The sequence below is a fragment of the Eleutherodactylus coqui genome, chromosome 8, assembly GCF_035609145.1.
Source record: "Eleutherodactylus coqui strain aEleCoq1 chromosome 8, aEleCoq1.hap1, whole genome shotgun sequence".
Lineage (NCBI taxonomy): Eukaryota > Metazoa > Chordata > Amphibia > Anura > Eleutherodactylidae > Eleutherodactylus > Eleutherodactylus coqui.
The window spans coordinates 38437299-38463697 of NC_089844.1; the positions used below are offsets into that span (position 1 = coordinate 38437299).

Sequence of the window (26399 nt, forward strand, 5' to 3'; positions counted from 1 at the left end):
ACCCCTTAGTGACGGCCCAATAGTGATCTTACGTCCTGCCATTGCAGGACGTGTATGGAGGGAGATAGCTGTAATAAACAGCGGCGCTAACAACCGCGGGCAATAGCTGCAATCGGCCGTGCGGCTGATCACAGCTATTAGCCCTTTAAATGCCGCTGTCAATTCAATTGACAGCGGCATTTAACCCCTTAGTGACAGAGCTTTTTTGCTTTTTCCATTTTTGTTTTTCCTCCTCCCTTTTAAAAAATCGTAGCTCCTTTATTTATCCATCGAAGTCGCTGTATGAGGGCTTGTTTTTTGCGGGATGAGTTGTATTTTTCAATGGCACTATTTATTGTACCATATAATTTACTGAAAACTTTTTAAAAATTCTAAGCGGAGAGAAATGGAAAAAAAAAAGACGACATTCCACCATCTTTCGGTGCGTCCTGTTTCTATGGAGCACAAACTGCAACAAAAACAACCTGATATTTTTATTCTATGGGTCGGTACGATTACTACGATACCAAACTTATATAGTATTGTTTTTGCTGTAGTACTTGCATTTTTTTTTTTTTAAGATATTTAATTATTTTCTGCGGTCATTTTGTGCGCGCAAGAGCTTTTTTATTTTTCCGTCGACGTAGTTGAGCAAGGGCTCATTTTTTGCGGGATGTCCTGTAGTTTCCGATAGTATCAATTTGGAATACATATGACTTTGTTCGCTTTTTATTGTGTTTTTTTTGGGAGACAGGGTAACTAAAAAAATGCATTTCTGGCGTTCTTTATTTTTTTTTTCGGACGACGTTCACCGTGCAAGAAAAATAATGCGCTACTTTGATAGATCGGACTTTTACGGATGCGGCGATATCAAATACATATTTTTATTTTATGACTTAGATTTTTTAATAGATAGATATGGCAAAAGGGGGGTGATTTAAACTTTTAACTTTTTTTTTTTTTTTTTTACAATTAAAAAATTTTTTTTTTACTTTACTTTGAAGTCCCCCTGGGGGACTTTAACATGCGATGCTTTGATCGCTCCTGCAGTATGACGTCATACTGCTATTTCACAGGCAGCCTATAAAGCCACCCCACGGGGATGGCTTGATAGGCAGTCTGCTAAGGCAGCCCTGGGGCCTTTCTAAAGGCCGCCGGCTGCCATGACACCTGCACGGCTCCCCCGATCTTACCGCACGGGGGGGGGGGAGGGAAGGGAAACACGGCGTTCGGGGGATTTAAATGTCGCTGTCAGAATTTACAGAGGCATTTAAAGGGTTAATAGCCACGTTCGGCCGAACGCGGCTATTGCCCGCGGGTGTCAGCTGTAATAGACATGTCCTGCAACAGCAGGACGTAGTTTTACTATAGCGCCGTCATTAAGGGGTACACCGTGGTCTGAGTGGAAGCCGCCGCTCCGATCCCTGGGTAGTGGCTGGCGCTCGTAATTGCATGCGCAATTCTCACTAAAATCATCAGGAGCTGCACCTGCAACTACAAGCGCCGGTCACTACAGAGGGAGCGGAGTGGCGGCTTCCCCCCCCTAACCTACCTGCATCCTGGCACTGAAAGTGCTCGCTGCCTGGAAAACCCTTTGAAGGGTTTTTCTGGACAAACTATTGACGACTTATCCTCAGGATAGGTCATCAATCGTTAATTGCTGGGGAGACACACAGCATGGGACCTCCAGCGATCACCGGGCTGGCTGTGGCCTTGATGGCTTCACTCGCCTTGAAATCAATGGGAGCAGAAGGGGCTATAAGACTTCCGCAGCTGACCCCGTTGCTTTCAATGGGAATAAAGCCATCTAGGCAACGTCTGGTGCCGTCTACTACATCTCCCACAATGCCCCATTGCCGGTTACTGATTAGTGCACAAATTGTGTCGTCATTACAGAATTTGAAGGCACCGAGCATGCCAGAATAGTGAGACACCTGAGCATGCAGGTGGTAACCATTGGATACCAATGGAGGGGGCAGACCCCAGGGAAAGTAATATTGCTGCAGCTTTGTAAAACAAGTTAGAACGTTATATTGCAAAATTACATATCACTTTACGAAGCGTATAAGTGTCACTGCAATATCCCTTCAAGGGCTGCCATAAAAGACACGTGATCATTGAAGTGTTAAAGGGAACCTGTCAGACCCCCTAAGCTGCAGGCAGCAGGGTATAGTGACGGACACAAAGATCAGTTAAGTGGTTTTGCAAATATTACTTCTGAAACGTTGCAGGGACGGGCAGGAGTCCAGTTAACCTCATGTATATTGATATATGCACGCTCCCTCCACCTTCCCTCCAGATGCTGACTGGCAGGTCCAACAGTTCACAAGAAGAGACCGGTGACTCAACATCTGGAAGGAGGAGGCGGAGGGCGGGTAGCGTGCATATATCAATATACATGAGCTTCATTGGGCTCCTCTGCAGTCCAGCCCTGCAAAATCTCAAGCAAGATTTGCAAAGTGACATTTGGCTGAAATCAGAGTGTCTGTCACTATAATAATCTCTTTTTGTATAGCGCCACCTTATTCCGCAGCGCTATACCCTGCTGCCCGCAGCCCAGCCAGCTTAGGCTCTCTTTAAGAAACGCATTGTAGTTGATAGTAGCACCCTTGGATGTGCAGTCTGGTTGCAGCTGTCCGGGAATGCTGCATGCATCCACCCCCCTGGTTATAGCTCAGAGGGAAGGGCTGGACCCGAGACCAGTGAGGTAAGTGATGGCTGCAGCGTTGAATTGAGATATTGCGCGAAGTCTCACAGCCAAGTTCTAGTTTGATCACAGCAGCTATTTCTGGGATTTAGCCGCCTGGCTCCGTCGATGGTCTTGCAGGCAGCGTGTGGTACAGAAGGAGAATTCAAGGTATTCAAATGGTATTTTTCCTAAAAGCGATTCCCCACATTGCCAGCAGCGCCTAGAACACAAAGCAAAATGCCAGACTGAACCTCCACCATCACAACAATCTGAATGTAGCTTTAGAGGTCAATGAAGAAGAAATCAACTTTTAATGGAAAAAAAGTAGTAAAGCAAAATTACTGTATATGTAAACTTTAAAAACAGCCGCACTTTAATTTTGTTTTCAGGCTTCGGCTGAACATGGAGCAGTCATCTGGGCTGTGCCTGCAGCGTTATTACTAGTGCAGGCACAGTAGCTTATGTACACCAGTTCCCCGCCTGACTCCATGAACCGTCAGAATCTCAACGCATTGGGTTGTGACCTAATGTATGTCACATTCCGGTGCTCTGAGACCCTGACAGTGCATGGGGTCTGGCAGAGAACCGGTGCGCTGTGAAGAGGAGAAGCTGTCTGTAACCTAGGACAGCTACTTCCCTTCACAGCAATGGGTGACTGAAGAAGGAGAGATATGTAAAAAAGGATGTCAAGAGAGAAAAGAGGACAATATGGGGAAATTTATATATTTTAATAAAACAAAAGTCAGACATTTATTAATCTACTCTTCGATTCTCTATGTAAGCTGCTGTGCCTGCACTAGAGATAACAGTGCAGGCACAGCGCAGACGGGAGCTTCATGCTGAGCTATAAAGTTAGTAGAGGACGGACTTCTCATAGCTGAATAGGGGTTTTCTATGAACAAGGTTCAGAATAGGCTTATAAACCACGTAGCAAAAATGCTTATAATCACCTATGCTATACATATTAGAAAAAAAAAATGCAGCTACTCTTTAAAGGGAATCTGCCACAAGGAAGTGCTCTGTTAGGATATGCAAGGGGCCCGTATGTGGCCGGGTGGTCTTGCTACGTCCAATTCAAATGCTCAAGTGTAGAGGGTGTGCAGAAACAAAATTACCTAACGTTAGTCCAAGCTGCCTCCTTGGTGAGGTCGAGCTGTGCGGCCAACCTGCGCTCTGCTGCGACGGCTCTCTGCAGGGAAAGAGAAACACTTTGATATTACATGGAGACAAATTATACAAAATTCTAGAGCAAGAGAGAGGCGAAACAGGAGCATCTTCATGGCTGCCCCTATATGTTCATGACACCAATTAAGGGGGTCTTATTCTGCAGCACTGCAAAAAACATGGTGCTACAATGACAACCCCAGAGAAGGCAGGAGGTCATTCCCAATCTGTACATAACAGTGCCCAATGCTACAGGCAGACTTCACCTTCTCACGGTCACTCAGAGCTGCGAATCTCCTCATCTCAGCCTCCTCTGTCTCCTTTCTTCGGCGCTCTTCTTTGTCTTCTCTTTCCTTCTGCTTCCTCTGCGCCCTTTGAGCGCTCTTCTTCTCTGCCTTGCGTGCCTCCACCTCCTCCGTTACAGGTCCAGGAATCTAAATTTCGGTCAAGAGATTGACAAGTATCTAATATTAAAAGGGGTTTTACCACTAAAGCTATATATTCCTTATCCACAGGACAGGGAATAAATGTCTGATTGCTTGGAGTGCGACCACGGAGACCCTTCCCTAGAGATCTAGAAATTGGCACACCCAAACGCCCCATGTGAATGGATCAGCAGTGCGCATGCTCAACCACTGCTCCATTCACATCTATGAGGCGGAGGGAGATTACTGAACACACAGATTTCCGCCTGTCCCATAGAAGAGAATGGAGTGGCAGTGCTCCATTCACATGCATTCAGGTGCACTGGTCTTGGGATTGCAGGGGCCTGGGGGTCATAATGGTTAAATCCCCAGTGACCATACATTTATCCTGTGCATAGGGAAGGAATGTATTTAGTGGGAAAATACCTTTAAATTTGGTAGCACAGAAAGTTATAAAGTAAAGACATAGAAAAACTGCATTAATCTTTATAGTTAAGCGATTAAGCCTCTAGCCATATCAGTAAATGCCGGTAGTACGGCTAGAGTCATCGGGTCTTGGTGCTGATATTAACCCCCTTCAAGCCTTATGGACAAAGCAATTTTTTCCCCTTTTCATTGTTTCATTTGCAGAACCATAACTATTTTTTTGTAATCCATGTATGAGGACTTCTTAAAGTTAAATATCAAGTTAACGTTATTCTACACTTTTACATACTGTTATAATTATGGCCGTACCAAATGTGTTTATGAATAAATATTTAAAAAAAAAATTTTTTTTATTGGAAAAAGGATAAAAAATAGTTTTGTCTTATTAATAGGGGTTCTCTAGGGAAGGAAAATCCTTACTTGGACCTGCCATGTCAGAAGCTCCACTTACGACCCGATTCGGACACCGGGTCACATAGTATGGCTCTTTTGTTACTCATGACGTCATCGCAGGGGGCTGGCAATTCAGCTCGTTTCAATAAGAGGCAATTAACACACCAGTATTTTTGGGTCATGTATGGTCTGTTTATGGAAAGCACACTGACCCGTTATAGTCTGAGATTATTCACGTGAATGATTTTTCATACGGTCCATGTCGGGGAGGGGGGGGGGGGGGGGGAAATCACTGAATGTCCTATTTTCCATTTTCATAGACGAGAGAATAGGACATGCGATGTGCAGAGTTTGTGGAGATTGGACAGAACACGGATGGGTGTCAATGCTGTTTGATGCAAGTTGCACCCAAGATTCTCGAACTGTTGGCTGTAGGAAACTGGTCTATCTAACCCAGCAAGTTCGAGCTAACAGACTCCCTTTAAATGAGTTGGACAGCCAGTCTCCTGTGATGACATCTCGGGTAACGGAAGGGCCGTACCCCATGACCCGATATTGGAACAGGGATGGAAGTGCAGGTCCTGACACAATTGGGCTGGGTAAGCATTTCTCCTCCCTGGACAATGTCTTTAGTTTTTCTGTCAACCACCTAAGATGCCACGCTCACCACTGACTGCAACATCTAAGTGGTTGAACGGCCAGGATCAAAAGGGCAAAGACTTTAGCAGCAGCTACGCACCTGAGACTTGCTGTAGTTGTATTTGTTGGGGTTCTTTTCTCTGTACTTGCGGAAGCTATTGCGGGTACGTTTGTCAGCAGACACAGAATAGGGGGTCTGGGCAGCGGAGTCCCTGAGAAAGATGAAGATTTGTGAGAACTACCAGTTAAATACAAAAAATAATGAAAATCCATAACGTTGTGCAGTACATGTACCGGAGTGCAGGGTCCCAGCCAGCATCCATCAGCACACATGCCATCTCCCCATGTCCTGCTGATGCGGCCACATGCAGTAGTGTGCGCTTCTCTACAGGAAGATGTTCATTCACCAGTTTCTGCACAACCTCGGAGGTGGAAAGTCTTGGACCGGAGCAGTCTTCAGAAGAACTAGGAAGAAGATCTCTTAAGATCTGCTTAGCGGTGTCTGTATCTCCAGTCTTGCAGCATGTGAACAAGACATTACGAATCCTGCACAGTTCATCGCCTGCAGAACAGAATGTAAGCAGCAATTAATTCATTGTGTGGAGAGTTGGGGTACTTTTACATGGGATGACTGATGGGTGCTTTCACAAAGGAGCGACGATTGCTTACTGAATGGAGGCAGACAGTGCTGGAGATCTCTTCCGTCTGCAGTTTCCATTCAGAGTAAACAGGTAGTCATTCATAGATAAACAACGTCCTGTTTACACGGGCTGATAGCTCACCTAAAACCCAAGTGACTAATAACTAAGCAACTACGACAATGCGATTCTTGCTCACTTACCGTAGTTGTCACACAGGACAACAGTTGCCCGTGATCACTAGTTTGAGCGATAACTTGGGCGTGTTAAAGTACCTTAGTATAAGAAAAGCTTTATACCAAAACTCAACTACAGGCAGATTCCTTTAAAGGATAGTCACATCTGGACAACAGTCTCTCTAAACGAGGATCTGCGGGTGCTCAGCTAAATGTGGAAATCTGGCAGCCAATCACTTGTCCAACTTGTATTGCTAAGGGAAGCCATATATTTCAGTGGGTACTGCAGGTGAAATATGGTAATTAGAGATGAGCGAGTATACTCTCTAAGGCACATTGCTCGAGCGAGTAGTGCCTTAGCCGAGCATCTCCCCGCTCGCCCCTAAAGATTCAGGGGGTGGCGCGGGTGACAGGTGACTTGCGGCAGGGAGCAGGGGGGCTTGGGGAGAGAGAGATCTCCCATCCGTTCCTCCCCGCTCTCCCCCGCTCCCCACCGGCCCCCAAATCTATATAGACGAGCGGGGAGATCCTCGGCTAAGGCACTACTCGCTCGAGTAATGTGCCTTAGCGAGTATACTCGCTAATCTCTAGTCACACTGAGTCCTCCAGGGTGGGAGCTGCTCTTTACAGCGATTCTCCATGCTGGCTGATGCCTTGTACTGACACCGAACCAGCAGGAGATGTTGGTTCATGTGAAGTCAGTGCAGTTCTGGATGAAAATAGTTGGGTGAAAAAGGCATAATGCTAGTAAAAACAAGTGGAGTCAAGTTACTCAGCGGTATAGGTGTATGTTAACGTAACTCCGAGGGACGGCTGACACGGGCATTAGCGTATTTCAGCCACGTGAATACACTGTGACCAAAAATCGCTAATGTCAGTTTGGGCATTTTTGTTTGCACAAATACACTGCATAACAAAATACACAGAAAATCACATTGATATTGTGTGTCAATACACAGGCTTCCCTCTATTTTGTGCGTATTTATGCACACCCATTGAGTTCAATGAGCCTTTATGATGCGTAATACAGGCCAGGATAGGACATGCCACATATTTTTTCAGTAATTGCACATCATGTAAAAAAATATACTCAAGTGAGTGAACTCATTATAAATCAGTGGGTTATATTCACTATGTATTACAAGTGTACTAAACGGTGCAAATACGCTTGTGTATTAACTGCAATTTAAAAGTGCTTCACCATCTTATAAAGCGATGGCAAACCTCTGGAATACATGATCACTTTACATTTGGTGAGAATCAAAGGGCGGCAGAGCTGGTGTAGCACCGTGCCCCCTTCACTGTTCCTTCTGGGTGTTGCTTTAATCACATGTTGTGCCAGTGAGCGCCATGCAGACCCATTCGAGTGAACCGGACCAGTGCATCCTGCACATCCGGGGAGGCTGGGAGCGATGCTGAGCAAGATACACTAAGCGGACGCAATTGCCTCCTCATGCTCAGGATCAGTGCGGGTCTCGGAATTCAGATTCCCGCCACTCAGAGTGATGGCATATCCTAGCAATAGGCCACCACTTTATAACATGCCCTTTAAGAGGTGAAGCCATTCTCCATAGTCCATGCTTTACCCTCCAGTGCAGGTGCTGGCTGATGTGTATGATCCTCGGTTTCCTCTGTGGCTGAATCTTCATCCACATGATTGTGGACCCTCTTCAGTGATGCGGGACCGGTCGTACGTTCCTCCTGAACGGGCCCTGTCATTGGTAAAACCCAGAAAACATTCAAATCAGTTCAAATACTAAATATATACTGAGCGATCGCTGCATTAGGGACAGCTGGCGCGTGACATCCTGTGATCGATAACGCGGCACCACATGATGGCCGCCATCAATCTGCTCTCCGATAATGTGCTGACCTCTCCTCTGTGCAACATTTGGCGGTCATGGGTAAACATGGCGACTGACTGCGGGCAGATTGTTGGTGCCCAGAGGTGCTCAACCTGCCCGCGCTCTGCGATTGACGCTTTTCTTGCTATCAGACTGCATACTGACAAAAGTGTCAATTATGCGGGCTGAGCGGCAACTTAGAAATACTCAGGACTCATCTCTCAGTGTCTTTATGTCAGGGCTTCAAACCTATTACACCTTGCCCATAAGTACCAGATCGCATGGCTGCCATCAATATAAGCCCCGAGTACAACATAAAGCACCAGACAGCTTCCCTTTCTTATAGCCAGGGCATGGGGTGGGGTGCAATTCCACAAAGCATGATGGTCTATACAAGAAGCTATATAATATATCCACATACTGCTTCCTTCCCTCTTTTTCTTTTTGCGTTTCCTCTTCGGCTGCACTTCATATTCCCGGAGATCCAATGTGCTGATTGTCAGCTCTTCTTCCACATACACGACAGGCAGGGGAATCTCCTCTTGTGATACATCGGAGGCAGCTGTCAAAAAGCACAGAACAAGTCATAATTTACAGGTATATTCCGCATACAGGATCAAAGATTTTCAATAGTAGAAGTGGGGGGGGGGGGGGGAGGGGGACAACCAGTAGGGGCGCCATTACATCTCCCATATGGGCAGCCACCCAGCTTTCCCGGACTCCTGAGAACCTAGTCTGCCTTGTTTAGGCAGAGATGAGTCTCCCAATCCCAAATGTCCCTAGGATATGTAGTATATTCATCATTTTCTATCCCCAACTCGGCTATTTCATGTAAGATTGGACTGTGTTTACACCATATTTACCAGCGGTCTCTTCTTGTGTTTTCTTCCGTTCAGGTCTTCTGGACTTTACGGTTTTCTCTTGGGCTCCACTGACCAGCGACAATGAGGCATCCTTCTCTGCATTAATAGTTTACAGATGACAAAACAAAAAACCCAAATCCGGCCTATAATTCTAAACATTTTTTGTACTTCTGCAAAAAATGTTTCCAGGACTGTTAGACTAGCGCCACCTGCTGTTTCCATCCCGTATCCACCCCATTAAATGTGCCAAGGTGCTCACCCCTACTCAGTCTTGCTTCTCTGTAATAACGCTATCTCACTCTCATCACTTGCTCAGCATCTTTTTTGATATCAGCGAGCAGCATCTTTAGAAGCAGCCGCTCACCACACCCGAGATCCCGCCACATACCCAGCGGAGCAGAGAGAAGCAACACGGAGCAGGCGGCAGGGTGGATGGAAAGACCGTGTGGGTGGGAAAATGCCCAAAGGTGGACACAGAACAGAAGCAGCGCATGGTGCTATTCTAACATTAGTCCTGGAATATCTGGGGATGAAAGCAGCAGAACAGTGAGTACAGCTCTGGAGTATAATACAGGATGTAACTCAGGATCAGTACAGGATAAGTACTGTATGTATACAGTGACACCAGCAGAATAGTAAGTACAGCTCTGGGGTATAATACAGGATGTAACTCAGGATTAGTACAGGATAAGTAATGTATGTACACAGTGATTCCACCAGCAGAATAGTGAGTGCAGCTCTGAAGTATAATACAGGATGTAACTCAGGAGCAGTACAGGATAAGTAATGTGTGTACACAGTGACTCCACCAGCAGAATAGTGAGTGCAGCTCTGGAGTATAATACAGGATGTAACTCAGGATCAGTACAGGATAAGTAATGTATGTACACAGTGACTCCACCAGCAGAATAGTGAGTGCAGCTCTGGAGTATAATACAGGATGTAACTCAGCATCAGTACAGGATAAGTAATGTATGTACACAGTGACTCCACCAGCAGAATAGTGAGTGCAGCTCTGGAGTATAATACAGGATGTAACTCAGCATCAGTACAGGATAAGTAATGTATGCACACAGTGACTCCACCAGCAGAATAGTGAGTGCAGCTCTGGAGTATAATATGGGATGTAATGCAGGATCAGTACAGTATAAGTAATGTATGTACACAGTGACTCCACCAGCAAAATAGGGAGTGCAGCTCTGGAGTATAACACAGGATGTAACTCAGAATCAGTACAAGATTTATGAAATGACTCAATACTTTATTCAGCTGGTCCTTCCACATATTGTATAACACTTTAGTGGTAAACGTCCTGTGAATTAAACTGTATGTGCTCACCTAAGCATATGAGTCTCCTTACCATAGAGCTGGAGCGTGAAGAGATGAGTGTGCACTCGATGGACCTCCCTGAAGGTGGCTCTCCTTGTGCAGAAAGGAATTCCAAAAACCCGTGGGTCCTTCCTTGTTATGGGGGAATTACGTCCCAAGAACAGAGTTTTATCAGAACGAGGGGCCCGGAGAAAGATCGCTTGAGCTTCTTCAATGTGTTCTGCCCAACTTTGTAACAAGTGGTTGATGTCCTGGAGAAGCAGTAATATTAATACTTACAGCTCTTATGACATTCGCTAATACGTGCAGGAATGTTCGGATGCAGACGTCTCACCGCCATCAGAGCCGCCTGGTTGTATCTCCTCAGAGCCGCTCCGGCAGACCTGGCCATGTGACCGCAGTTCTGGGCATCGTGGACAGATTGTGCTTTGCCCCTTCTGGCTCTCACCGTGTAACGATGGAAGGTCTTGTGTTTTATCACTTCCTTTCTGTAGAAGAGACGCCGTGTGTAAAGCACAGATAACTGCATAGAACAAGATCCTGCGCACCAGGGCAGATTTACTTACACTGGTGCTTCATACCCCGCTGTAAGTAAAATTTGCGCCGGCGTAACTATGACAAATGTGTTAAAAGGTGCAAACTCTTAATACATGTGACGCATCTGGTTATACATCTGTGAGCCAGACTGAATCCTATGCTAATTATGCGCCGGCGTAAGCTTCAGCTATAATTTACGCCGGTTTCTGGCGTAAATCACCGTAAATCTGACGGGCCATGCCAGGCCAAATTCTGGTGGTCAGTAAGGGTATGGTTTCTCCTTAGGGTGAACACTTAGGTGTAAGGAGATTTATAAGGCCATGCATGCATAGACCACACCAACTAATGTTTTTTTTTTCAAAAGTTGCTTGGCAAGCGAAAACCCTCAAAAAGTTACAATTTTTGATACATGTGCAACTTTTTTCACCAAAATTCTGGGTTAATACATACAATGTCTTTCTTCTCTGCCAGTAAAATGACCAGAAATCTGCTCAACCCTCAAAAGAATCCATCTAGTGTAATACCGTAGGGAGGAGGGGGATGCAGCTGCAGTTATCTTCCTCTGTATCTATGAGACAGTCTAGTGTAGATGAGAGCGGTATAGCGCTATCATCACACCAGGAGAGGGCACCCATTCAGCAACCATGGGGTGTGACCCAAAACGTACAAAGTTGGACACAATCGCCGTCTGTACTACAAATGAGGATTAGGGTATTGACCCAGGTACAGACTTTCCACAGGAGTCCAAAGGTTTTTGTGATTACTTCAAGGGGTTTTCCATGAGCTTACTACTGATGACCTAACCTTAGTACTATATCAGTGGGGTCTGACTGCAAGCACTGTGGCCTGTGAGGACACGTTCATTCGTCACATGTAGAGATGAGCGAACGTATTCGTTTAGGGCGATTTTGCAATCGAGCACCACTTTTTTAGAGTAACTGACTACTCAGGGGAAAAGATTCGGGGGGCAACGTGGTGGAGCGGGGGTAGCAGTGGGAAACAGGGGGGAGCTCTCCCCCCCCCCCACTCCCCTTTGCAACCTTCGCTCACCCCTGGCGCCCCCCGAATCTTTTCCCCTGAGTAGTCAGTTACTCTAAAAAAAAAGCGGTGCTCGATTGCCAAATCGCCCTAAACGAGTACGTTCGCTCATCTCTAGTCACATGGCCTTTCTGGAGCTTCATCCCATTCAACTGAATGGAACGTAGCTGCAATAGCAGGGACAGCGACTACAGAAAGAACAGCACTCTGACCGGTATACAATAAAGAGGCTGCAGCACCGCGGCCACTTCAACCACGAGAAAAATAAACTCACCCCTTATAAACAGCTCCAGCAAAATGCCCTCCACCAGCCATGAGAATCACCAGCACTGGCTGCTCCTGCAGGCGCCTCACGCAGGTCAGCAGGTGCTCCGGCGTCACGTCCATGTCCTAGAGCGGGACACAGTAATCTTGTATCATAGGTCTCGTACGGATGGCTACCCGGGGCGGTTATAGTCCCCAGTGTCACCCGGGGCGCTTATAGTCCCCAGTGTCACCCGGGGCGCTTATAGTCCCCAGTGTCACCCGGGGCGCTTATAGTCCCCAGTGTCACCCGAGGCGCTTATAGTCCTCTCACCTTCGCTGCCCCCAGCACACGGTGGTAAACGGATAGAATCTGCTGCTCTCCATTCCTAAAAAGGACTTTCTGCGTCCGGTTGGACTGAGCAACGATAGCGGGTGAATCATTACCGGGCTCCGAGGTCGTCCCTGACTCCAACTCATCCGAGCTCTCGGAGTCTGAACCAGAAATGCTGGAGACGTCTCCTGGAAGAGATTGAAAAAGCTTCGTATGAGATGAGGAGAACTAAATGATGCTTAAGATGTCTCCTACATGCATCTTATCCATTCACCTGCCACTTTATTAACTCCTTAGCTGCTGATGTCTCATCCCACGGCTTCACCCCCCCAAATATCTCTCGAGTCCACATTTTGTCCCTCAACCTCACTCCAGGAGCTCAACCATAAAGCATGCCATGCTACACTTGGGTCCTGCAGCCTAGGGGTGCCTCAACAGCTCCTCTCCCCCATATGTGGACCACTATTATAGGTTTAATCTGTTTAATGGTTTTCAGCAATATAAACACCCATGTAACTAAGAACACACATTTCTGTATATATTGAACATTACATAGGGATGGGCCCCGCTGTATTCGTGGGCGAGGGACTACATTAACAATGCTAAGCCTACATTCTCACATAGTCCACTAAAGTCTGGTGCCCTCTGTGCACGACCCAAAGGCGTAGGGGTTATTAGGATCTCCGTTGGATCTTCTGTTGCCTGAGTCATTTTGGACGGCGCCTCTGAAAAAAAATAAATCAGCCCTTACAGTGGAACCTCCGTAAACTAATTTTGGCCCCGGGTTTCCAGTAATGCCTCAGCGATCTTGAACATAACATTGTATGTAGAATTGGAGACCACCATTATAAATGGCAAACCATAGAAGGACCCCTGTACAGATTTTGTATTGGAGCTCTGGAGCTTCACCCCTTTACTCCCAGACGTCTGCCTCACCCCCTTCACCTGCGCGTCTTATTTAGAGGGGTCAGCTGGGGAAACTTTTTTTTCGCGCTGCTCCTGACCCCTTCACTTGTTCATGCCTTACTCCCCAGTGCTCACCTGCCCGTGTCTTGTCCTGGAAGTCTTCTTCACTTAATGCTGCCGCCCCTTTAATTCTCCTCTTCAGGTTAAATCGATGCCAGTCCAAGGTGTAATGTTCTTTCTTAAACACAGAAATCAAAGTCTGGTAATCTCTAGTTAGAAGTCAATCATCATTAGTCATAAACTACCTCCGTACTAAAGGTCTGGTGGAACAGAGTAGCAGCAAGACACAAAGTGACTGGAGAAACGCCCTGTCCACAATGCAGAACTGAGAAACTAAGTGCACCACCCTACCAAATGTAATTGGACCCCTAAGCAAGAAAGAAAAGTAGTATTTATTTCCATAGGTTAATACTTAGTGGGGCTGCTTTGGCCCTAATGACATTGGATACTCTTCGTGGCATACTGTCTACTAACACCTGATACACGGCAGCTGGTGTTTCCCTCCATTCATCCTGCAAACGTCTGATGAGTTCTCCCAAAGAAGATGGATACTGTTCATTTTTCTTGACCTGACATTCCAGTTTGTCCCAGAGATGTTCAGTAGGTTCAGGTCGGGACTCTGTGTAGCCGGTCCAATCGTGGAACATCCATACCCTCAAATCAATGTAAAACAGCGTTGTATCTGTGACACAGCGCCTTGTCTTGTTGGAAGTATGGCCGACCATTCCCAGAGTATTGTCACATTGTCAGCAGCACATTATTGTCCAGAATGTCAGGGTCACCTCCATGTTCATGGTTCTTGTCACTACAGCCAACGGACCGGGACCATGCCACGTAAAACATCCCAGACCGTAACAGAACCTCCATAGGACGTTCTTCCATTGCTCAACTATCCAATGACGACGCTCCTTGCACCATTGTAGACGGGCCGATACATTGCACTTCGTGATGGACGGCTTGTGTGCGGCGGTATAACCCATATATCCAATACCGTGCAGTTCCCGTCACAAACTATGGCGACACCTCTGTCTGCAGCCTTTGTAGCATCATTTATTACAATGACTGACGGGGGTCCGAATACTTTTGGTAGGATAGTGAAAGATGTAACAAGTTGTCATCGAAGCTCCTAGGGGGGCTACTCAACAGCTTTGATATTATACTCCGACTCCACTACATTGTCTATTGGGAATCTGTAGTCTGAAATCTCTACCTCCCTACTCATAGGAATCTCTGACCTCTGCCATGCTTTACACTGCAGCTCTTCCTGTACAGATTGGCTGCTGGGTATAAGCACGAGCTCAGCAGGACATCGGCGCACGGAGAGCAGAGTTAGATTAGGGTTTGTTCACCTCCACGTCGGAGCTTCCGTTTGGAACCTCAGCCACTGATTTTCGGTAGAAAACAGATGAAATAGCACAACAATCAGCGCCATTTCATCTTGAAAATTTCCGCAAAATACCAAATTGCTCGCCAAAATCAAACAGACCCCATAACAGTCAATGGAGGTCCGCTCAGCCCAGTATTAAGACGGAACCGTTCAGCCAGAGGGCGCTGTTTTTCCGCTGCCCAAATTTAGCATGAAAATGGAACTCCCTAACGGTGATGTGAACGAACCCTTAGAGGCGAGATACTGTAGTCCGAAATTACCTGTTCCTCTCTAGTGTCAAATGTGCACTGACACGTCGAGCAGGACATCCGGTCGGAAATCTCCGGGATGTTCGGTGCTTTTGCTTCCCTTTTATTTATTTCTACGGAAAAATAATAATAATATATAACGATATAATCAGCAAATTTTGTAATAGATCTCCATGATAAGAATAAAAATGTAGCGATTAGATTCATCCACAACATGCTTGCTGATGGTTTCCACTATGATTTTTAATTGCCAGACTGTTCAGAACTAGAGGTGAGCGAGTATACTCGCTAAAGGCAATTGCTCGAGCGAGCATTGCCCTTAGCGAGTACCTGCCCGCTCGAGATGAAAGGTTCGGGTGGCGGCGCGGGGGAGCGGTAAGTAGCGGCTGTCAGCAGGAGGAAGCAGGGGGCGAGAGGGAAAGAGAGATCTCCCCTCCGTTCCGCCCCGCTCTCCCCCGCAGCTCCCTGCCCGCCGCCGGCACCCGAACCTTTCGTCTCGAGCGGGCAGGTACTCGCTAAGGGCAATGCTCACTCGAGCAATTGCCTTTAGCGAGTATACTCGCTCATCTCTATTCAGAATGAAACCTGAGCGGATCTCTGTTCCCGCCTCTAGAGCGGTTAGTGATTTTATACCTGGAGGCTTTACTTTCGCCTCTGAAGGATCGTCTTTTCCTCCAGGGTTATTATGGAGGGCCAGACCCGACAACACCGGACTTGATGGACTCAGATCAAACAAACTGATCGACTGAAATCCAGGAGAGCTGGGAGGAAAAAAAAAAGGAAAATTCAACTAGGAAACAAATATTAGGGAATCGTTTCGATTCCAGCATCCAGCAAGAATCTGAATGCTTATCATTCAGTGTAAAGGCACGCCCCGACTAATCGACGAATGAGAATTTGTACGCTTCTCGTTCAGTTTCTGCAGGTGGAAAGTTGAACATCAATCATCCTGTGTAAACAGGCATTCGCTCATCTATGAATGGCGGCCTGTTAACTGTGACCGGAGGTGGGAGGACCGGCACGGTCCTCAGTCCGCTCCGCCTACATTCACTGAGCGATGATCGTTCTTGTGTAAAAGCACAGGAACAATCATCACTGGCGCGACCTGTCGGACATCCGCACCCAACAAGTCGTCACGTGTAAAAGGGCCTTAAGTCTCGGTCAGTAGAAAGGGGGTGACATCTGAAATGCAGACAGGCAAGAATGCTTTTTTGCGTACAGCGGTGTATTTTACTGTATTTTTTATATTTGCGCACGACCAAAAAATATGCACCCGTGAATTGGCTAATCAGTCCCATGAGTTCCAGATGTGTTCTTTCTGCTGCGCAATTACACAGCGCTTCACGCGTCTCCTAGCATATTTTGCGCATCCCTATTGACTTCTATGGGGACTTTGGGTGCAGAAATGTGCAGAAAAATAGAACATGCTGCAGGGTTTTTTGCGCAAGAGTAAATGTGCGCGAAAAATGCATGCATTCGACCGCGTGGGTTCTAGTCTTTGCATATTGCGTGGGCAAAACGGCCATGTAAAGGGGGTCTTATACGGAATGCTTCCCCATAAAACTACATATCCATCTGCTCCCCTCCTCCGATGACGCCTGCGGTTTGGACAGTACCGCTGAAAAATACAACTCGCCCCCGACGTAAACAAGCCCTCAGACATCTCCGGTCGTGAAAACTAAGAGTTATGATTTTTTGAAAGCGGGGAGGAAAAATTTAAAAAAAAAAAAAAAAAAAAAAAAAAAAGGGCCAATACAACGCAATGTCTTTAAGAAGATTAAACCCATCGGCCCATGAGAGAGCGCCCGCGGGCCTATAACCAGGGGGCGTTCGCTGCGTGTTCCGCCATCAGGATAGGAGGGGCTTCTCCTCTGTAAGGCCGGCTTCACACGGACATATTTGCACGTGTAATACGCAGAGAATAGGACGCATTGATTTCGTACACACTTCCGTATATAAAAGTGTTGCGCTAAGTTGTGTGCAATTGTGCTTACGCTGGTGTGCAGCCGGCCTACACACAGTCACGTTACAGATCGAGCTGGGATGTATTCTGGTTGCAACATTGGCGCTGCGAACGGCTGCGCCTGTTTTTCCTTCCATACTACAACATTATCACCATTTTTAAGACCATTCGGACGTTTTGCCTAAGTCACAGGATTTCTGCATCTTCCCATAGGTGACTGTAGGACAACATATGGCATCAACTGTCCATCACAGCCCTTCTCAAACCTCCACAGAGCACACAGACCGCCGATTCGCTTACACTGCCTATTGAACTACAACTCCCAGCATCCTTCAGCATTCCCCACCCACGCAGGGAACTATGGGACTTGTAGTGCCACAGGAATTCTCGGCCTTCCCGTCTGCCTGTGATTTCTTAGAGACTACCATATAGCCCGATACAAGACGCCGTCCCGTAACCGTAACGTGCCGCTCCTCACCCCTCCATGCCGCTCACGTGGGACCCCGCTGTCACGGCTCTTCCTCGAGTGACGTCACTTCCGCCCTTCCCCTCAGCTGTACGGCAATCCCTTTCTCTCACGCTGACCCAAAACAAACCTGGGACACGCCCATCTGCGCGGCTATTGGAAGGGGGCTTCTAGCTGTCGCTGTGATTGGTGCCTTGAACACAGGCAGGCCTAATACTCCCCTGTGATTGGCTAGTGGTCTTGTCTGCCCCATTACAGTGACAGGACAGCCAAGCTGCTGTGAGGAGCGGCCGAAGGAGACTGAGTGGTAACTCAGGTGCCAACCTGACGGGTAATGGGAAAGACCAGGGGGTATAAAAGAGGCAGCATATGGGTGAAGGGCCGGGGTGCATCATACCTTGTGTAATATAGAGGCAGTAGGGTGATAGGAGTGTGTGGCATGTACTTGTGTTATTACACTGTGGATGACTGTATGTCTGGTACATGTATAGCATCATGCTTATATCACGTATGGCTGATACACTATCGCCACCGTTCCATCGCAGTATGATGTTCTGTATTTTTCGTTGACTACCTACCTCTACGGGGGTGCGGATAAGTCAACAATCTGCGGGGTTCCGTAAATGCCCTTCCATGTCCCCTCGTATGAGTTCGTTGTTCTAAAGCGAAAGACCACGTGGTAGCGAAACTCGTTGCGCAGCAAAAGATGGCGGTATTGCGGTGCCACGTCTCCTCAGTGACTGCGGTCGTGAAGTTCGGCCAGTTTAGGTTTTATTTTGTTAGGTTGCTGTAACTTAGGAGTCCGAACACAACGCGTTCACGGACCCGAGAGTGCGGCGCCGCGACACTGCCATCTGCTGCGCTTCAAAACTTTCTTCCCTTAAGGTGTTTCTTCAGGTGAGGCAGTAGTCCAGGGGGGCCGAATGAGGTGAAGAGGAACGACCTCATTGGGCGGAGCGGCCTCGTATCGCAACGGCCCCGTTGAGCGGAGCGGCCTCGTATCGCAACGGCCCCGTTGGGCAGAGCGGCCTCGTATCGCAACGGCCCCGTTGGGCGGAGCGGCCCCGTTGGGCGGAGCGGCCTCGTATCGCAACGGCCCCGTTGGGCGGAGCGGCCTCGTATCGGAGCGGCCCCGTTGGGCGGAGCGGCCTCGTATCGGAGCGGCCCCGTTGGGCGGAGCGGCCTCGTATCGGAGCGGCCCCGTTGGGCGGAGCGGCCTCGTATCGGAGCGGCCACATTGGCAGGAGCGGCCTCGTATCGGAGCAGCCACATTGGCAGGAGCGGCCTCGTATCGGAGCAGTCTCATTGGGCGGAGCTGCCTTGTCTTGTAGTGGCCGCCTTCTCTTGTAGTGGCCGACTTGGTCACGGCCGCCTTGTATCCGAGCGTCCGCTCTTGCTAGAGACTGTGTATCATAGTGTTCACGCCATAGGGAGCGGCCTTGTCTTGTAGTGGCCGCCTTGGGCGGAGCCGCCTTGTCTTGTAGTGGCCGCCTTATATCTGAGCGTCCGCTCTTGCTGGAGACGCTTTGTATCATAGTGTCTACGCCATGGGGAGCTTCCTTGTCTTGTAGTGGCTGCCTTGGACGGAGCGGCCTTGTATGACATTGTCTATGCCATGGGGAGCGGTCTTGTCTTGTAGTGGCCACCTTGGGCAGAGCGGCCACCTTGGGTGGAGTGGCCCTGTATCATAGTGTTTATGTTATGGGGAGCGGTCTTGTCTTGTAGTGGCCACCTTCGGCAGAGCGGCCACCTTGGGTGGAGTGGCCCTGTATCATAGTGTCTATGTTATGGGGAGCGGTCTTGCCTAGAACGGAGCAGTCTTGCCTTGCAGTGGTCGCCTTACGGAGCTGGTCTTGTCTTGTAGTGACTGGCTTGTGAGGAGCAGCCTTGTGTTGTAGCGGCCACCTCTTTGTGAAGAGATCTCATCCTATAGCGGCCACCTTGTAGGGAGTGGCTTCGTCTTGTATCCACCACCTTGTGAGGAGTGTCCTTGTCTTGAAGAAGCAATGTTATTCTTGTGAACTCGCCTTAATGTTTGCAGACCAATTGCTGTTAAGCGTAGAGTAGTACTTTGCCTTGAAAGTTCCTCCTTTTCCAAGTGATCTACAAACTCAATTCCAACTTTGTCCAGAAGACAGACGCCCGTGACTTTTGCTTGTTGACTTCTGTGTCTTGAAGTTTCTTGGGTGCGGGGAACCACCCCGTCTCCATTCTTTGGTCTCTGGATCATTTCTATGGATCCAAGCTTCATCCATAGCTCCAGGCCGGTTCAAGAACCGCAGAGGATCTCGCTAAGAGCGGTCCAGTAACAGCTTGTGAAGCTGCCACTCCATCACCATTGTCCTCATTGAGGCATTTGGGAACCCAGAGATTGCTGAATGTCTAAAATCTGATCTAGTCCTCTCGGGAGATCGCCAGGGCCTCCGCTATATGTTAGCAGACAGTCCTTCGATTGTCTAGGAATGACTGGCATTCCTGGAGTTGCGGCTCGCGTTGGTCTCCCTGAGTTCTCCTTCTTGGTCCTCAGATGTTCCGTTCTAAACTTAGCAACTCGGTGACTATAGAGCAGAATGGCGCGGATCCCCAAATGTAACCAATCACAAACTTTTTTTGTCCCAAGTCCCTGGATTCACTGCAAACTGTCTTGCCGTGAAATCTCTGTTGATCCGCCCCACATTTATGGCAGAGTAACAAGAAATAAAATAACCCGGCTGCAGTGATGAAACTTGTCAGACACTTGAGGCCTGTCGATGAGATCTAGGCGAGGGGAAGGTGCTAAACAGAATTCTGTTGTCCAGAAGTTAGAATTTTCGAGCAAGGTGGTTTTTAAAACTTTTTAAAAGACTGCAAAATTTGTCGTGATCCCACCCCAGTTGGTAGGGGGTGCACAAAGCGACTCCACATCTCTAGACGTAGGGACTCCGCGATGTTGCCCTGATGTCCGCACGGTGGTTGTCGCAGCAGTTGACGGCAGTGGAGGTCATCTGACCGCTACAGCCAATCAGAGGCTGCAGTGTCACCGCCTGGCGTCGGCGCTCAGATCCATGATGCCAGGAGTTCAGAACGGAGATGCTGCAGCGGTTCGGTGACTTCTACTGACGTCCTCTTCTACAACAATCACTAGGAGGACGGCGGTGCTGCATTGCTGGATCCGCGCAGCAGACGACGGGTGGCTATTGCTCTGTTTGTCATTTTGAGGCAGACATGTTGACCAATAACTTGACAACCCTTTTAAATGCCCTCTTGCTGTATCGGTGATGCCAAGGACAGCGCCCCCAAATGCCTATGTGAGTAGAGTGGCGATGTGCATGCTCAATGCTACTCCATTCACTTATATTGCACAGGCGCAGATCGATCCCTCAGTCCCATAGAAGTGAATAGACCACTGCAGCCACGCATGCGCACTGCGGTTCCATTCACATGAGGCGTTCAGGAATGCAGTTCTCTTACCAATGGGACCCCCAGTGATCATGAACGTCTTTTGGCGGTAAACCCCTTTAATAACTTCCCCCCAAAGACTTAACGGCACCATCTAGTGACCAGTTATAGGCATGTCCCGTATTTGGCGACCAAAAGACCACGCCCCTTTTTAAAGAAGACATTAAATCCACCACAGGTGATGAATTTATAAACACGCGCCATTTACAGAGGTTTGCGCCATTTTTTTAATCCCATGTTCATATCTGACCGCCATGGAGCATTAGCTGTTAGTGCTGCATATCTGTGTATATGCGGAATGCTATTAACCTTCCTTCTTCCCTAGCGGCCTGTATATTTGTGCACTGGGCCATTCGGTTTGAGGAAGTACACGAAGGTATCTGCATATACGTTTATATAGACTGTACAGAGTCTGGGAATTTTTGAGTATTTCAACACCATGGACAGCGAAGAAGTCTGAATTCTATCGTCCGTCCATGCTGGGTCTCACGTTCTGTATACATGCCCTGGCGAGATGTGGAGTACACCGCAATAACAGGGCATGCATGCATTATTACATCCTACACTGCAGAGTAATAACTACTGTATGTATAGTAATTACACGGCTCCTTAAAGGAATTGTCCATACTGATGTAAAGTAATAGTAATCCATAAGTTCCACAACTTTCTGATAGTCTTTGTTTGTCAATTCCTCATCTGGTTTAAGATGTCTGTTTGCTGTCAGTGAATGGGAACATTCTTGATAACATCCAGATGCTGGACAGCCTGTCCTGAGCACATCATTTGTTGCACTGTATCAGTGTAGGCTCAGCAGGACCCAACAGAGGAATGCCATTACAAAAACTCCTTAGTACATAAGTGTGACTAACAGCCGCACCTCTTATTATAAGGCTGCTGCACTGCTATATGCTCTATATAGGTTACCGGCCCTTTAACACTGCACTGGAAACAGTTGACATGGGCTGGGTGTAACGACTGTGACTCAGACTTAGTTACACATTAGTTTCATTTTCTCTACAGCCCTGATATGTGAGTGGAGGGGAGCTAACCCACAGCTGAGGACGAGGAGGATCCCGGGGGCCACACTGGGTGAGTATGTCTGCAGATGCCTAATGCAGCTGCTGGGTGACCAGGAGCCGAGCACAGAGGACAGACCCGCTCAATGTAAAGGGCAGTTGGTTGTAGGTAAATAACATTGTGATTCTGTAGGGGTCATTCACAGTGTACTACGACAAACGTCATTCCAAGTCACTTTAGGAAATAACAATTATCCATCCACAATAATCTATAATAATAATGTATTTGTATTGTTATATATATTTAAAGGGCCACTCCGGGTAAAATATATTTTACATCCCTGCACCCTCACCTGATTGCCTACAACACTCTGCAGGTCTCCTCTTTGGATTGCAGCCACTTAAATGCAATGCAGTCTTCTGCACTGTACATAGGGGGCAGTATTATAGTAATTATATTCTTGTACATAGGAGGCAGTATTATAGTAGTTATATTCTTGTACATAGGGAGCAGTATTATAGTAGCTATATTCTTGTACATAGGGGGCAGTATTATAGTAGTTATATTCTTGTACATAGAGGGCAGTATTATAGTAGTTATATTCTTGTACATAGAGGCAATATTATAGTAGTTATATTCTTGTACATAGGGGGCAGTATTATAGTAGTTGTATTCTTGTACATAGAGGCAGTATTATAGTAGTTATATTCTTGTACATAGGGAGCAGTATTGTAGTAGTTATATTCTTGTACATAGAGGCAGTATTATAGTAGTTATATTCTTGTACATAGGGAGCAGTATTGTAGTAGTTATATTCTTGTACATAGAGGCAGTATTATAGTAGTTATATTCTTGTACATAGGGAGCAGTATTGTAGTAGTTATATTCTTGTACATAGAGGCAGTATTATAGTAGTTATATTCTTGTACATAGAGGCAGTATTATAGTAGTTATATTCTTGTACATAGGAGCAGTATTATAGTAGTTATATTTTGTACATAGGGAGCAGTATTATAGTAGGTATATTCTTGTACATAGGGGGAAGTATTATAGTAGTTATATTCTTGTACATGGGAGGCAGTATTATAGTAGTTATATTCTTGTACATAGGGGAGCAGTATTATAGTAGTTATATTCTTGTATAAAGGGGGCAGTACTATAGTAGTTATATTCTTGTACATAGGGGAGCAGTATTATAGTAGATATATTCTTGTACAAAGGGGGAAGTATTATAGTAGTTATATTCTTGTACATAGGGGGCAATATTATAGTAGTTATATTCTTGTACATAGGGGGCAGTATTATAGTAGTTATATTCTTGTACATAGGGGGCAGTATTATAGTAGTTATATTCTTGTACATAGGGGGCAGTATTATAGTAGTTATATTCTTGTACATAGGGAGCAGTATTATAGTAGTTATATTCTTGTACAGAGGAGGCAGTATTATAGTAGTTATATTCTTGTACATAGGGGGCAGTATTATAGTAGTTAGATTCTTGTACATAGTGGCAGTATTATGGTAGTTATAGTCTTGTACATAGGGGGCAGTATTGTAGTAGTTATATTCTTGTACATAGGGGCAGTATTATAGTATTAATATTATTGTACATAGGAGCAGTATTATAGTATTTATATTCTTGTATATAGGAGCAGTATTATAGTAGTTATATTCCTGTACATAGGGGAGCAGTATTATAGTAGTTATATTCTTGTACATAGGGAGCAGCATTATAGTAGTTATATTCTTGTACATAGGTGGCAGCATTATAGTAGTTATATTCTTGTACATAGGTGGCAGCATTATAGTAGTTATATTCTTGTACATAGGAGGCAGTATTATAGTAGTTATATTCTTGTACATAGGAGGCAGTATTATAGTATTTATATTCTTGTATATAGGAGCAGTATTATAGTAGTTATATTCTTGTACATAGGGGAGCAGTATTATAGTAGTTATATTCTTGTACATAGGGGGCAGCATTATAGTAGTTACATTCTTGTACATAGGGGGCAGCATTATAGTAGTTATATTCTTGTACATAGGAGGCAGTATTATAGTAGTTATATTCTTGTACATAGGAGGCAGTATTATAGTTGTTATATTCTTGTACATAGGAGGCAGTATTATAGTAGTTTTATTCCTGTACATAGGGGAGCAGTATTATAGTAGTTATATTCTTGTACATAGGGGGCAGTATTATAGTAGTTATATTTTTGTACATAGGGGGCAGTATTATAGTTGTTATATTCTTGTACATAGGAGCAGTATTATAGTAGTTATATTCTTGTACATAGGGTGCAGTATTATAGTAGTTATATTCTTGTACATAGGGGGCAGTATTATAGTAGTTATATTCTTGTACATAGGGAGCAGTATTATAGTAGTTATATTCTTGTACATAGGAGCAGTACTATAGTAGTTATATTGTTGTACATAGGAGGCAGTATTAAAGTAGTTATATTCTTGTACATAGGAGCAGTATTATAGTAGTTATATTCTTGTACATAGGAGCAGTATTATAGCAGTTATATTCTTGTACACAGGGGGCAGTATTATAGTAGTTATATTCTTGTACATAGAGGCAGTATTATAGTAGTTATATTCTTGTACATAGGCGCAGTATTATAATAGTTGTATTCTTGTACATAGAGAGCAGTATTATAGTAGTTATATTCTTGTACATACGAGGCAGTATTATAGTAGTTATATTCTTGTACATAGGGAGCAGTATTATAGTAGTTATATTCTTGTACATAGGAAGCAGTATTATAGTAGTTATATTCTTGTACATAGGGAGCAGTATTATAGTAGTTATATTCTTGTACATAGGGAGCAGTATTATAGTAGTTATATTCTGGTACATAGGGGAGCAGTATTATAGTAGTTATATTCTTGTACATAGGGGGCAGTATTATAGTAGTTATATTCTTGTACATAGGGGAGCAGTATTATAGTAGTTATATTCTTGTACATAGTGGCAGTATTATGGTAGTTATAGTCTTGTACATAGGGGGCAGTATTATAATAGATATATTCTTGTACATAGAGAGTGGTATTATAGTAGTTATATTCTTGTACATAGGAGGCAGTATTATAGTAGTTATATTCTTGTATATAGGAGCAGGATTATAGTAGTTATATTCTTGTACATAGAGGGCCGTACTATAGCAGTTATATTCTTGTACATAGAGGGCCGTATTATAGCAGTTATATTCTTGTACATAGGGGGCAGTATTATAGTAGTTATATTCTTGTACATAGGAGCAGTATTATAGTAGTTATATTCTTGTACATAGGAGCAGTATTATAGTAGTTATATTCTTGTACATAGGAGCAGTATTATAGTAATTATATTCTTGTACATAGGAGCAGTATTATAGTAGTTATATTCTTGTACATAGGGGGCAGTATTATAATAGATATATTCTTGTACATAGAGAGTGGTATTATAGTAGTTATATTCTTGTGCATAGGGGGCAGTATTATAGTAGGTATATTCTTGTACATAGGGGGAAGTATTATAGTAGTTATATTCTTGTACATAGAGGCAGTATTATAGTAGTTTTATTCCTGTACATAGGGGGCAGTATTATAGCAGTTATATTCTTGTACATAGGAGCAGTATTATAGTAGTTATATTCTTGTACATAGGAGCAGTATTATAGTAGTTATATTCTTGTATATAGGAGGCAGTATTATAGTAGTTATATTCTTGTACATAGAGGCAGTATTATAGTAGTTATATTCTTGTACATAGGAGCTGTATTATAGTAGTTATATTCTTGTACATGGGAGCAGTATTATATTATTTATATTCTTGTATATAGGAGCAGTATTATAGTAGTTATATTCTTGTACATAGGGGAGCAGTATTATAGTAGTTATATTCTTGTACGTAGGAGCAGTATTATAGTAGTTATATTCTTGTACATAGTGGCAGTATTATGGTAGTTATAGTCTTGTACATAGGGGGCAGTATTATAATAGATATATTCTTGTACATAGAGAGTGGTATTATAGTAGTTATATTCTTGTACATAGGAGGCAGTATTATAGTAGTTATATTCTTGTATATAGGAGCTGTATTATAGTAGTTATATTCTTGTACAAAGAGGGCCGTATTATAGCAGTTATATTCTTGTACATAGAGGGCCGTATTATAGCAGTTATATTCTTGTACATAGGGGGCAGTAT

At 45.4% G+C, this 26399-nt stretch overlaps 2 protein-coding genes across 2 annotated transcripts in view; one reads left to right on the forward strand and one right to left on the reverse strand.

The window, feature by feature from the left end:
- Window positions 1-956: 956 nt before the first annotated feature.
- On the reverse strand, window positions 957-17841 carry ANKZF1 (ankyrin repeat and zinc finger peptidyl tRNA hydrolase 1). The gene is made up of 16 exons (XM_066575518.1): window positions 17760-17841; window positions 15952-16079; window positions 15331-15431; window positions 13759-13861; window positions 12718-12905; window positions 12415-12530; window positions 10900-11053; window positions 10597-10816; window positions 9237-9332; window positions 8795-8935; window positions 8116-8241; window positions 6010-6277; window positions 5816-5927; window positions 4099-4266; window positions 3784-3857; window positions 957-2888 (listed from the first exon to the last, which is right to left on the reverse strand). Exons 1-16 carry the CDS (start codon window positions 17765-17767, stop codon window positions 2762-2764), a joined length of 2130 nt encoding a protein of 709 aa, XP_066431615.1. The 5' UTR covers window positions 17768-17841; the 3' UTR covers window positions 957-2761.
- Window positions 17842-17996: 155 nt separating this feature from the next.
- ATG9A (autophagy related 9A) overlaps window positions 17997-26399 on the forward strand; it is a 33959-nt gene continuing 25556 nt past the window's right edge. The window contains exons 1-2 of the mRNA XM_066575521.1: window positions 17997-18078; window positions 22206-22274. The gene's annotated coding sequence lies outside the window, so the exon portion shown is untranslated. The remainder of the gene's footprint in view (window positions 18079-22205; window positions 22275-26399) is intronic.